The sequence below is a fragment of the Lagenorhynchus albirostris genome, chromosome 15 (assembly GCF_949774975.1).
Source record: "Lagenorhynchus albirostris chromosome 15, mLagAlb1.1, whole genome shotgun sequence".
Taxonomy (NCBI): Eukaryota; Metazoa; Chordata; class Mammalia; order Artiodactyla; family Delphinidae; genus Lagenorhynchus; species Lagenorhynchus albirostris.
The window spans coordinates 83,421,547-83,435,607 of NC_083109.1; the positions used below are offsets into that span (position 1 = coordinate 83,421,547).

At 52.8% G+C, this 14,061-nt stretch overlaps 1 protein-coding gene across 5 annotated transcripts; it reads left to right on the forward strand.

Annotated features, from left to right (window-relative positions):
* Positions 1-84: 84 nt before the first annotated feature.
* INTS15 (integrator complex subunit 15) lies at positions 85-13,609 on the forward strand. 5 transcript variants are annotated; one of them, XM_060122438.1, is made up of 6 exons: positions 85-581; positions 1,023-1,244; positions 3,497-3,662; positions 7,791-8,315; positions 9,111-9,150; positions 10,875-11,878. In XM_060122438.1, the coding sequence occupies exons 1-6, from the start codon at positions 390-392 to the stop codon at positions 11,020-11,022; spliced, it is 1,293 nt and encodes a 430-aa protein (XP_059978421.1). In that variant the 5' UTR covers positions 85-389; the 3' UTR covers positions 11,023-11,878. The 5 variants fall into 5 exon arrangements, with proteins under 5 accessions (XP_059978421.1, XP_059978422.1, XP_059978420.1 ...); XM_060122439.1 differs by lacking the exon at positions 10,875-11,878 and adding an exon at positions 12,983-13,609 and having other exon boundaries at positions 87-581; XM_060122437.1 differs by lacking the exon at positions 10,875-11,878 and adding an exon at positions 12,794-13,609 and having other exon boundaries at positions 88-551.
* The last annotated feature ends 452 nt before the right edge of the window (positions 13,610-14,061 follow it).

The window sequence follows — 14,061 nt, forward strand, 5'->3', positions numbered from 1 at the left end:
GCGGGGCCCTTCCGCGCCCGCGGGCCGAGCCGCCAGGAGACGCCCTCAGGGGGCGGGCCCTCGCCACCGCCTGCGCTTGGCCCTTGCGGGCCGCCGTTGCCGCGGTCGGCGTCTGCCGCCTTTCGACTCCGCGGCATCGGGTTCCCAGGGCTCTTGGTGGCGCCGGAGTCGCACACCCGGGGCGCCCGCTGGCCGCCGGCGGCGGCGGTGGCCCCCTGAGCGGGCCCGAACGGGGAGCGGGGAGCGGCCGGGCGCCGCGGCCCAGGCCCAGGGTCGGCGGGCGGAGGCCGACTCGCGGCCTCTTTGTCTCGGCAGCGGCGGGCGCGTCCGCGGGGCCCGGGGCGGAAGTCCCGCCGCGCTCCCGGCGCCCCGGCCGCAGAGGTGGCACCATGAGCGACATCCGCCACTCGCTCCTGCGCCGCGACGCGCTCAGCGCCGCCAAGGAGGTGCTGTACCACCTGGACATCTACTTCAGCAGCCAGCTGCAGAGCGCGCCGCTGCCCATCGTGGACAAGGGCCCTGTGGAGCTGCTCGAGGAGTTCGTGTTCCAGGTGCCCAAGGAGCGCGGCGCGCAGCCCAAGGTGCGCCGGGTCTGGCTGCCGCGTCCCCGATAAGTAAACTCCGGCTCCTTTTTCCTTCTCGGTGACAAGCGTCGGCCAGACCACAAACGCTCTTCGGATCGGGGGCTCCGTCCTCACCCTTGGCCTTGCTCCTTCAGCAGCGGCCAAAATGCCCGTTTTGCGGGGGGCTTGTGACAACCATGTCTCAATGGTGTTAAAGGAAGAGACTTTAAAGGCCTGTTACCGAGAATCTCAAACCGCTGTAGGTCATCCTGAGCCCCCTAGGGTGATGCATAATGACGTAGAATGGTATTTCTCGAGATTAACAGTAGAGAGTACTCCGTGGGACCCGGGCTTTAGGGAGGTGAAAAGTTCCCTGGTGAAACCAGTGTTTTCTGTTTTCTCACTGTGTGAAATTAATAGGCCGAATTTCTCATCGCTTCTCCTGGATTTGTTTTACAGAGATTGAATTCACTTCAGGAGCTCCAACTTCTTGAAATCATGTGCAGTTATTTCCAGGAGCAAACCAAGGACTCTGTCCGGCAGATTATTTTCTCATCCCTTTTCAGCCCCCAAGGGAACAAAGCCGATGACAGCCGAATGAGCTTGTTGGGAAAGCTGGTCTCCATGGCAGTGGCTGTGTGTCGAATCCCAGTGTTGGAATGTGCAGCCTCCTGGCTCCAGGTACGTTTCTAGAGATAGCATCTCTGAGAGTCTCTGAAGAGGTGTTTCGTGTCAGGAAGTTTAATTTAATTGGATTTCTAGAGAGGTCTTTTCCATATGTTATCTCCCTGATGTTCCTGCCCTGTATGCTGATACCCCACACCTGTATATACAGGTGATCACCATTCTTGAGAAAACAGTAGTTTGTAACGGTAAATGAAGGCTCCATGTTCAGAATAAGTGAAAATTAATTTTTCTTAGTTGAAAACAATAAGGTAGGATTTTGAAAACAGCTATGCATGCAGTCTCAAAGATTGGATTCTTTTTTTTTTTAAGGTCACTATGTGTCAAACTGTGGCAATGTTTGCTTGTTTTTTATACAGTTAGATCAGTAAACATGGGAGTTGTTCCGGGGTGCCATTTCAAAGCTGATGGCTCTTCTAATGGATATGGACATAGGAGCCTTCTATAGTGTTTTTAAATATCTAAAAAAAAAAAAAAAGTATTTTCATAGTAGACTTCGTGTTAGATAGTTTTTTGGAAGATCTATTCTGTTTTGCTTTTTCGTTACTCAGTTGTTGAAAAATTCATAATCCACTTAGAGTAATTATTAACTCAAATTTTTGATTAACATCCTCAGCTAAGCTAGCAAAATTTACTACATTCAGTTTTTCAAACCTGCTTCATTCCCAAGGGCTTGACATCATTTGGGTTTTTTTCAATTTATTTAAAAGTTTTTCCTGTGATCTTATTTATCTTTAAAATTTGGCTAGTAGGGCTTCCCTGGTGGCGCAGTGGTTGAGAGTCCGCCTGCCGATGCAGGGGACACGGGTTCGTGCCCCGGTCTGGGAGGATCCCATGTGCCGCGGAGCGGCTGGGCCCGTGAGCCAGGGCCGCTGAGCCTGTGCGTCCGGAGCCTGTGCTCCGCAGCGGGAGAGGCCGCAGCAGTGAGAGGCCCGCGTACCGCAAAAAAAAAAAAAAAAAAAAAAAATTTGGCTAGTAAAAATATATTGTGTTCTTTGTAATACACAGGTAAATCTCAAGGGAATCTGTACCTTAATGGCCACCATTCTGATTTCTGGGACACCTGAATAAATCTTGTGTGTTGTATTTAATGTCAAGATTACCTCTATCCCTTGACAACCTGATGAAGTCAAGTTTAGCATCTTGAAATTCATCATATAATTTTCCATTTATCTCTCATGGTGCTGTTGCGCTGGCATTTTGGCAAAGTGAAAGCAGATGTTAACAACGGGAAAGGGTCTTGTGGCTTGGGTCAGGGTTTGCCACACTGGGGTGTAGGGCTGCAGCTTCCTCCAGAGAAAAGGGTGGAGATGGCTGGTTTGGTGCGTGAATGAACAATCTGGCCTGATGCCTCCTTGCAGTTTGCCCTGCAGGCTGTGTTGTAGCCCTGAAACTGTAGCATCCTGAACAATGGTTAAATGTGGCTACAGATGGGCATCTGAGTGGGAAGGAAAAAGACGGGAGGGTGGTGATGTAGGGTTCAAACGTATTAACGGAATCCGTAATAGGAAAGGACTGTAGGAAAATTTGACAAAGTACTGCTCTAAATCATGTGATAGTTCACAGGCTCTCCTAAGTCACATCAAAGTGGTACCAACTGGTAATTTTTACCTTTGGAGTCTCACCTGTAGGGTTACAAAAATTGTCGTTTCCTCGCTTGAAGTCAGGAATGATGTTTTCTGAAGTAAACTTCAAAGGTCGGCAGGCCTTTCATGTAAAGGGCAAGATAGTAAACATTTTAGGCTTTTCGGGTCATATAATCTCTCTCTTTTTTAAAAAAAATATTTGGCTGCTCCGGGTCTTAGTTGCTGCATGCGGGATCTTTGTTGCCACGTGCGGGATCTTTAGTTGCGGCATGCAGGATCTGGTTCCCTGACCAGGGATCGAACCCGGGCCCCCTGTATTGGGAGCGTGGAGTCTTAGCCACTGGACCACCAGGGAAGTCCCTCGGGTCATATGACCTCTGTCACCCCTACTCAGCTGTGCCCTTGTAGTGCAGGAGCAGCCTGAGACAATAGCAAACACATGAGCAGGGCTGTGTTTAAATAAAACTATTTACAGAAAGAGGTGGCAGGGTGGATTTGGTCTGTGGGCTTTCATTTGCCAATCTCTGCTTCAAAGTAAGCTGTTAACGTCTTCTTCCCCTCTTGGAAGGGGTTCTGCCAGTTCTGATCTTCACCACGTGTACATAGTTGCTAGTCTCCTGGCTCACGACACCTGTAGTTACGTGGACTGTGGCTTCTTTCCAGCGGACGCCTGTGGTCTACTGTGTGCGGTTAGCCAGGGCCCTCGTGGATGACTACTGCTGTCTGGTGCCGGGATCCGTTCAGACGCTGAAGCAGATATTCAGTGCCAGCCCTCGCTTCTGCTGCCAGTTCATAACCTCAGTCACTGCGCTGTATGACCTGTCGTCAGGTAAACTTTAAGCAGATTGTTACCCTTAAGGAGGCTTCGGCCGATTGCTAGTTGTATTTGCACTGAACACCCAGCCAGCGGATGGCCTTTTTTTTTTTTCTTCTCTCTCTCTCTGAAATGTGTATTTTATTTCAGGCTGAAAGCTAAAGGGATGGGCCACCTGCACCTCTGGAATTTGCTAACAGGGAACTTTCCTTAGTGAGTCCCATTTGCCTGACTCAGAATGGTCCGGGTGGCAGACAGCTAATAAGGAAGGGTCTGGTGTCTGGGACAGATGTGGCTTTCTCCCCAGACATGACCTGCTTTTTTTTTTTTTTTTGTGGAACACACCACTCAGCATGTGTGGTCTTAGTTCCCCAAGCAGGGACTGAACCTGTGGTCCCTGCATTGGAAGCACAGCATCCTAACCAGTGGGCCACCGGGGAAGTCCCCATGCCTTGCTTTTTTATTCCCGACTTTTTATTTTGAAAAATTGCAAAACTTCAGGAAAGCTGCAAGAATGTTACAACAGAGGTTTGTGTATCTCTTACCGAGGTTCACCAGTTATTAACATTTGCCATATATTCTTTTTTTTCTCTTTTCCTTTTGCTCTCTCTTTCTTTCCCCTTCTCTCCACATACACACTCACAAGTATTTTTTTCCTGAACCCTTGAGCTTGTTGCCAGTGTCAGGTACCAAGTACTTAAATGTGTATCTAAGAACAAGAACGTTCCCTTACACAAACATGATACCATTATCACATGTAAGAAATTAAATACTGACAGAATACTTTTATCGCATATATTTAGCCATTGTTCAGATTTCCTTGATCGTCTCAATAATGTCTTTTATAGCCTTTTTCCCCCCTTTTGAGGGACCAGGAGAATTCGGGATCCAGTCAAGGCTCATACATGGTTGTTACGTCACTTTGGTCCTTTTAAAATAGTTCCCACACACACGTAGAGAATGGAATTGAGGACACGGGGAGGGGGAAGGAGAAGCTGGGACGAAGTGAGAGAGTGGCATGGACGTATATACACTACCAAATGTAAAACAGATAGCTAGTGGGAAGCAGCTGCATAGCACAGGGAGATCAGCTCGGTGCTTTGTGACCACCTAGAGGAGTGGGATAGGGAGGGTGGGAGGGAGATGCAAGAGTAAGGAGATATGGGGATATATGTATACATACAGCTGATTCACTTTGTTATACAGCAAAAACTAACACACCATTGTAAAGCAATTATACTCCAATAAAGATGTTAAAAACAAAAATAAAGCAGTTCCCAGCCTTTAAAAAAATCTCTATGATATTGACATTTTTAGAGAGCTCAGGCCTGTTGTTTTGCAAAATGTCCCTCAATTTAGTTTTGTCTGTTTCCTTATGAAAGGTTCAAGTTAAACATTTGTGGCAACAATATTACCCAGGCCGTGATGTGTCCTTCCTGCGCCGGGAGGCAAGCGTGTCTGTTGGCCTGTGGGTGATGTTCTGAGACTTCCTTAGCAAGGTACCAGGAGAGGGCCTCAGGCAGGCCATTAGATGGCATTTGACTTCAGCTGGGAGAAGCCCATGGCCGTCGTCCCTGTCCAGCAGCAGAGCCCTCTGGACCCCCCAATAAAGAAAACCAAGAGTTGACCAGCTCTGGTTGAATTGTGGCAGGGGTCTCAGACCCCACCCACTGGGCCCTGCTGCCCACCTTCCTCCCCCAGGAGTGGGTTCCAAGGAACATGGATTGACAAGCACTGAGTCCTTCTACATCTGTGTCTTTGAATGACCCCCACAGCCCTTGCGGCCCCTGGCTAGGGCTGCTGCCCTTGCTTTGCATCTGGGGAAGGTACAGGCCTCGCCCTCGTGAGCAGCTTTCTCTGCTGAGGCAGACCCGAAGCCCGCTGTTCTAGTTCAGGTTCCTCCTCTGCCCTCAGCTCTGGCCGCTCAGAGGGCTGGCAGGTAGCCTCTTTCTTCTCCTGGTCTAATAGCTAACCCAGCTGCTGGAAAGCCTTAGCAGCATTCTCCACTTTTGTTCAGTCCAGCATTGGTCTCCTGCCAGCACCCTGATTGTATTTGATTCTCCTTTTATTTGTAACTCTCTTCCTTGCCGTTAGACTTTTTAGTTCTCTTGAGAAAGTTCACACGGACCTACCGTGAACGTTTAAGTGCGTGTCACACCCACGTGTAATTGCATACTTTGCTTTGGTCGCTGCGTGCCGCTCGCTGGGATGGGTGGCAGGGCTTGTGGGCGCCCCGCTGCTGGGGTGGAGTCTTCCCTGGCACTCTCCTAAGAGGCTTCTCAAGAGCTCTTAATAGCTAGGCACGGTGTTTAGGCCTTTTGTGTTCCCACAGGAAGGATTTGCAGCATTGTAGTTGCTCTTTCAAGTCATCGGTTATTCCAGGGCGACAAGGACAGAAATTGACCTTAACATTGGGAATGGATTCATTAACATATGGAGAAGGAAATAATGTTCGGAAAATACCACTAACGTTCTAGGATGGACATGAGACGTGGTATTTTTCTCTTAAGTCAGTTTGCCAGTCTGACATGTCAAGTCTTTTTTTTAAACCACTCTGTCGAGGTAGGATTGAGAGAGAGAGAGCCATGTATTTATATGTACAATTGGATGAGGTTGGAGATACGGACATCCCTGGCTCCATAGTGGTGGCCCAGAGGGTGGGCCTGAGTCCGCTGGCAGCAGGTGCTTGCCGCTGCTCTTGGTACTGTGGCTAACGGGCGTGTGTGCCTCCGAAGCTGTGAAACGGAAGGGGCTTACCTAACCGAACAACACCCTCTTGCCCCATTGTCACAGGGAACCTGGGTCTCTGCATACGAAGGTTATGGAGATTATTCACGTAAGTGCACACGCTCACGTGTACTCACCGAGCACACATGTACACAGCATGTGTGCATATGCCACCTTCAGGCTCCGGAGATGCCCCAGCTAGACGTGTGTGGGCGGGGGAGGGGCTGGGTTGCTGGAGGAGCGGGCCTGAGACTGGCGTGTCCCAGACAGAAACGTTTCGGGGAGTCAAGGGGCCGGACACAGGGTCACCACTGTTTATTTTGCCAAGTAAAGGTCATAGACGACAACTCCCTCTTGTCACCGTCATTTCGTAGCAGAAGGGAAGGGCATGGGTCAGCCCCCAAGCAGTAGACAGTCCCAGGGGAAAGGCCAGTGTCTCCTGAGGAAGAGCAGTTGGAGACTTCACACCAACACGGGGCTCACTCTGCCCCTCAGTCTCTCTTCTCATGCTTGGCTCTGGACCTCAGCAGCCCGGAAGGGGCTCCGTCATCCCCAGCTTCATGAGCTGAGGTGTGCACAGCCCCAGAGGCAGGAGGCTGGGGACCCGCTCCCACGCACACACAGCCTAAGGGCAGTGTCCGCTGACCCCAGGATGGGCAGTGTAGCCTAGTGGTAAGAGCTGGGCCACCTGGGGTCGGGTCTGGGCCCACCACGTAGTTTTAATGAGTCTGGAGAAAATGATTTAACATTTCTGTGCCTCAGTTTCCTCATCCTCTATATAATAGAGGTTTGTTTGAGGATTAAGTGAGTTCATCTGTGGTAGGACTTAGCCTGGTGCCTGGCACGTCATAAACTCAGAATAAATATCAACTTTTGTCTTTAAAGTTACTGTTCTCTGTCTTGCCATAGAATGTACTAGATCTCAGGACTCACAGGAGGCCAGGCCTTGCTTAGAGGTTCCAGGTTTGGGGCTGGGATGGCTCCTGGCAGCGGACAGATCGTTGTCTGGACTTTGAGCTGCTCCCTGATGGCCCCCGTAGCTGTCACCGTACCACTGAGGGGACACCAAACACAGGGATGAAACCTACTCACAAGGGAAGGGATGAAGTGTGGTGGTGGTAGTTCTGGACACAGATAGTGGACTTTTATTTAAATTGACACGTAGGATCACAAGGCATAATGGAGTTCTAGGGAATTGTTGGTTTAATGTGTTGAGCCCAACCATGGCCAGGCCTTCCTAAGTCGGATGAGAGCCCAGCCCTCTCGGAGGGGACGTTCCAGGAAAGGAGACAGAGGGTAGGTGAGGACAGAGGTGCGTCGTCTGGATGTCGGGTGATGAGTACTGTGAGCTTGAAGGTCTGTCTGTCCCTGTCTCCTGTCCATGGGGCTGAAGACCCTTCTGACTTTGTTTTGCAGACGATCTCATCCCACCGTTGGACTTGCTTGAGATGATTGTCAACTGGATTTTTGAGGACCCGAGGTTGATTCTCATCACTTTTTTAAATACTCCAATCGCAGCCAATCTCCCAATAGGATTTTTAGAGCTCACCCCGCTCACTGGATTGATCCGCTGGTGTGTGAAGGCCCCTCTGGCTTATAAAAGGAAGAAGAAGCCCCCCTTAGCCAATGGCCCCGTCACTGCCAAAGTCACCAAGGACTCGGGGGGGACGGACAGAGATTCCCACCTCTTGTACTCAAAGCTCCACCTCAGCGTCCTGCAGGTCCTCATGATGCTCCAGGTGCACTTGACTGAGAAGAACCTGTACGGCCGCCTGGGGCTCATCCTGTTTGACCACATGGTCCCGCTGGTGGAGGAGATCAACAGATTGGCGGATGAACTGAACCCCCTCAACGCCTCCCAGGAGATCGAGCTCTCCCTGGACCGGCTGGCACAGGCTCTGCAGGTGGCCATGGCCTCTGGAGCCCTGCTGTGCACGAGAGGTGGGTGATTGCCTGCCCAGGCCTCCCGGGGGTGGGTCACCACCACCCGCCGGAAAGAAAATCGGGGCTCCTGGACAAGGGCTGTTTTCCGCTTTTAGGACTTCTTTCCTCTCAGTGAACGCAGGGTAGGTGGGCGGAAGTTGCAGGACATGCCCAGGTAGAATCCCGTGGCCGTGGCATCTGGGTGTCTCCTGGCTGATTTGCCCAGGCCTGGGGATGCCTCCAGAGCACAGATAATAATGGCTTAATCTCCTTCCTCTTAGGGAATCTTTTCTTTTTCTGCAGTTCTTTTGCGTTGCAGCATAATTTACGTACAATGAAATGCACCTGTTTAAGTGCAGGAACCATTCCCATCACCTGTTCAGAGGGCTCCTTAATTCTGCATTTCAGTGCTTAAACTCGCCCAGAAGAATGATCTGATGCTAATGACACACTTCTGTTTGCTCTTTGACTGCTGGCTCACAGACGTTGCCTGAGGCCCATGCAGTCGTCCCTGGAGATGGGTTTCCCTCTTATCTCGCTCTTAGCCTTGGGCGTCTGATCTGTTGTCTCTGGGCCTTTTCCCAGCCATCTGACAAATTACCAGTAGAGCTGCCCCCTTTCCTAAGTGATGTCTTCTGTTGAGGGCGTGTGTTAAAGCAAAAATGGAAGAAAAAGAGAGCCCCGCTTCTAAATGGTGCTAGGAAGGTGAGCATGAGGTACTGTTACTGTCTCGCTCGCATCCTGGAACATCAGCAAACCTCTCACCTCGTCATCTCCAGGCCGTTCCTTAATTCTGTGTCTCCTTCATTTCAGATGACCTGAGAACCTTGTGCTCCCGGCTGCCCCATAATAAGTAAGTATCCTCCCAAGACTTCTAGCTGGGCGGGGGCGGGGGTGGGTGACGGAGTGGTGGGGTGCAAGGCAGGGCGGACCCCTTGTCCTGGCTTCTTGGGGAGAGCTGGTTTGCAGGGTCTAGAGCGTCTGTGAATAAGGGGCCCCCCAGAACCTGACAGTAAGTGGGGGAATGGATGTGATAGCATAACACAGGAGAGGAGACCCAAGCAGGGAGTCCATCAACGAGGTAAGAAAAGTGGCCGTCCTTCTGGGCGTCAAGGGAGAAGCCGCAGCGAACTCGGGGGCCTTTACTGCTCACTAAGCCAGCACGCGTGTGGGTCGTGGTGATGGCATGTGCTGTGGCGACATTGATCGCACAGCCCTCACGGAAGTACTGTGTCAGTTAGGCCAGCGCCTTGGTCTCGGGTGGCAAAGACCGGGTTCTGAGCGTGGTTCTGTCTGTGGTTTGCTGTGACGCCGGGGCTGACTCTTTTGCCTTGGTTTCCCCCCTTGTAAAATGGGGACCGTAATTCACCTGCCTCCCAGGGTTGTAGTGAGGTGTAAATGAGGTGGTGTTTGCAAAGTTGTTTGTCCACAGCACACGGGAGTCTTTCCGTAAGTGGTCGTTATTGTCCTGATGTGGGGGGAAGCAGTGGTAATAGTGGTGAAAAGCAGGAACTGTGTGGTCCTAACAGCTTCTGGTGAGAATTCCACCCTTACTACTTCTATCTGTAAGACCTTGGGCAAGTTCCCACTACCCCTGTTTTCTCTATAAAAATCAAGAAAACAATAGTACCTGCCTCAGGTCCCCCTGCCTCCCCGGCCCTGCTCCCCTCATAGGAGTTTTGTGAGGATTAATTGAGTAAAAACATAGAAAGCATTTAGAATGGTACTTGACATGTAAATAACCTAAGAAGCGTTAGCTACTGTAACTTTTACTGTTATTTGTGTAACAGGAGTTTCTCTTAATCGAATTAATTTCACTGAAGCTAAGAAGCAAAAAGCTATGTGCACAAAAATGTTTCATGCAAAGGCAGTCTTACCAGTAGCAAAAAGTCAGAAACAAGCTAACCATCCCATAGCTTGGGGATACTTAGTAAGTTAGTAGTGATACATCAGAAGGATGGAACATTATGTGTCCACTAAAAACAGTAATTGTGGCCACCGTGTGAGGAGATGTTTATCCTTGAAGGCAGAACTGCCCTGCTGCCTGCTGTGTGCTCCTGGGCATGGTTTACAGGAATGAAAACAGCCAAGTTCTTTCTTCAGAGGGTCGCACTGGTTTTTAAGGTGGATAGTGGGGCTCCAGGGCTGGCGTTGGCAGGCAGTGCAGACAGAGGGTGAGCAAGCCCACTGGGCCCCTCGGCACCGTGTGTGCTCCCAGCCGCCCAGGGCCTGACCCACCAGCCCTGCCGGGGCCCGGCGGTGGGGCAGGTGTGGCAGGCTGAGCAGAGGCTTAATTTGAGGCCAGAAGATGGGCCAGACACTACTTCCCGGGCTGACAGGAGAGGAGCTGCGGCCAGAGGGCCGGGAGCTTGGCGTCGGGCCCTAAGGGGCAGGTAGCTCCAGGCAGGCATCTGGGTGGTTAAACGGGGGTTTCTGGAGCAACAAAACGGTCCACCTTGAGAAGTGACATCGGCAGGGTGGACAGCTTGTCCAGAGGCCACCTCGCCCTCGGGAGCCCACACTGTTCCTTTGTCTCCCTCCCTCCATCCCTTCCTTCTTTCCTTTCTTCCCTCCAAGAAAGTCTCCTGCGTCTGAGGACATCGCCAGTGCACGTGGCACCTCTTCACTTCCTCGCACTAATCCCTTTGCAACCTTTTCCTTCTTTGTGCACAGCTTTTATGTAATGTTTAATGTTTTCAGGGCATTAAAATGTGATAGGGTATGAATCATTTATCATCTCAGTGTTACAACTAGGGGTCCCCGTGGGAATCCTCTGGAACTTATAACAGCCCCGAGGGGACCCCCCCCAGGGGCCTGTAGCTGCTGCTCCCACGTACAGCCCTGGGCCCCAGTCCCCCGGGGGCAGCCTGACACTGACATGGGGAAAGAGTGGCCCACAGTCACTTGGACTGCCTCTTTGATTTCTGATTGTTCCGTTTGTGTTAATTGTCTTCTGGACTAGACCAGAAACTTCCTGAAACCCCCTCTCTCTGTGGCAGGGTGTGCAGGTTCAAACGAGCATGTGACCTACATTTTGCCTCCGCAGTGTATTCCCTCCTTAGACTTACTGATTCGTTTGCTTAGTTTCCTTGAATTTCTTACCCAGAGTTATTAAACCGTAGTAGTTATTAAAACATAGTGAAGAGAGTCAGAAGAGCTTCAAGCCACTAAAAGGCACCAGATTTCTTCACACCTGGGTTTACTGCCTGAGCCCCTCCTGGGGGCCCAGGGTACCAGACTTTGTACTTGGTGGGTGGGAGAGAGTGAGGGTCACTCTGCCAAAGACCTAGGCCCGCCCCCCGCTTCATCTCAGAGCTCCAGGAAGCAGCCAACCATAGTCAGTCGCCCAAGGGTGAAGTGGCCCGTCGGGGTGGGCTTTCTCTGGGCCAAGCAGGACAGCATGCAGGGAAGGTGTGGCCTCGTGGGACCGGGAAGCTGAGGGGCAAGTGGTGGGCAAGAACGGGACCTGGCAGGCGGGGTTTGGTGATGTGGAGGGACAGTGTACACACTCGAGAGACAGGACCCAGCCAGAGCCACGGCCCTGGGTGAGGCTGGGAGAGCAAAGCACAGAGGCCGGGGGATCCAGGGGGAGGGCAGGGCTGGGGAGGGGCCCTCCGTCCTGAAGGGGCGTAACCGGGGGAGTTGGTTATTTCAGGCTGAGTCCGGACAAGCTAGAGGTGGAGAGAAGGTTAGGACGCTCTGCTGATCGTGCTGAGAGGGGAGGGTGGCATTAGATAGGATGAGACTAATGAGAGGAAGCTCTTCAAGGGGTCTCAGAAGGGACCAGCATAGGAGGCGACATTGAATTCAGGAGCGGGGAGGACTTCCTGGAGGCAGAGGCTGCTGAAGTGCTGAACCACAGAGAGCGGAGCGCAGGCCAGGGTGGGAGGGGCTTGGGGAGGGGAGTGGGGCAGGAGGGGGCCCTGAAAGTGGGTGAGGGCTGGTCCAGGCCGGGGCCATTCCTGAGGACTCTGGACGTCAGGGTCATGTGAAAAGCCACCTTCTGTGTGGCTTTGCTTGGAATTCAGTTAGGACTCGGTCACTAGGAGTGACTTGGAGAAGCGTGGCCCTCTGTCCTGTTTGCTGTGGCTCCTCAGTCACAGCCCCCGAAGGTGTGGACAGGTGAGGCTGACACCAGTGCACACCTGCACGGTCCCCAAGCCACAGACGCCAAGGCTGTGTCAGAGCTTCTGTGGACTACAGGCCCCCTCCCTCCCTCCCCATCGCTGCCGGCAGGATCCCGGCTTTGCCCACCACGGCCCCTCGCCTCTCCAGGCCCCAGTCTGTCAATACATCCCGCTGCCTCCAGGTCACCCCCATCCTGCTACCCAGCCATGAGCCACCCTCCAGCCTCCCTGGAAACTTGGTGTGTGTTCCGGCACAGGAGCAAGGACCACCACGGCAGCCTAGCCTGCCCCCCACCCATAGCGCCACGGGTTGGGCGGATGCCACCATTGGCACCGTTGGCATCCTAACCCTTCTCCTTGTGTTTGCAGCCTTCTCCAGCTGGTGATCTCGGGCCCCGTGCCGCAGTCGCCGCACGCGGCGCTCCCTCCCGGGTTCTACCCTCACATCCACACACCCCCGCTGGGCTACGGGGCTGTGCCGGCCCACCCTGCCGCCCACCCTGCCCTGCCCACGCACCCCGGGCACACCTTCATCTCAGGCATGACCTTCCCGTTCAGGCCCATCCGCTAGGCTGGCCCCCGCGAACCGCTGAGTGGCACCGTGCCTTCCATGCCTGGTTGGAGGAAGCCTTCCCAGGAAAGGACGACCGATCCATAGGAGAGGGCTCGGGGGGCAGCCGGGCGGCCCCTCCTCGCTGCAGAACCACAGAACCGGGTCGGTGCGGAAGTTCTGCGACGTCGCCGTCCAAGCACCTCCTACCCGTCTCATTCGTAAAAGTCCAGATGGGATCGATGTAAGGAAACGTCCAGCCCTCTGCGGAGCGATGCGGGCATCTTTAAAAGCTGCCAGGGCTGTGAACCTGTGGTCTGGGGTGTCACTGCGGACACACGCCCTGAGCCTGTGCCGTCGGAGCACTGGTGGAGGAGCAGCGTGTGCGAGTACACGTGTCTGGCCTCCCTCCTTGTGGACGGGCTGTGTCCCGCCAGGAGCACAAGGCACTCCCATGGCTCCGGGAGCGCAAGGCTGAACCGCCGGCATGGCAAGCTCTCACCCAGCACTTGGTCCCCACGGGTCGGGGGAACCTGTGAGCGTGGCCCCCATCAGTAGGGAAAGGAACGTCTCTGTTTTATTGGGGTCTCTAAGTTTTCCTTCCATATGTTCAAATAAATTTTTTCTAAACAGTTTTATAGACTTTATGGCCTGTATTTTAAAAGCTTAGTAGCTGTGAGCCTCGGAGATGTCCTCCCCAGTCCGCCGCGATCCTGGTGAGAAGATTGGATACAATTGTAGGCGCTCCTTTTGGCAGAAACGCTGCAGGCGCTCCCCGCACCCTGTGCAGGGCACCCAGGGTCTGTCTGCTTCAGTTACGGTTCCTTTCTTCCTTCAGGAACAAAACTCAGGCCTCAGGAGTTTTCTCCAGCACGCGGTTGGAAGGTATCTGCTCGGAGTTCTCACTTACTGGTTTGGGGAGGAAGGAAAGATAACCAGTAACCCCATGGCTGGGCTCCCCTAGGCTGAGCGTGAGGAACGAGAGGCGGTTACAGCAAACAGTGAGCGTGGAGGACCAAGATTAACTCGGGGTAAAATGTAACCTTGCCGTTGTTTACCTGCTGCTGCTGAAGTCCGTGCCCTGGAA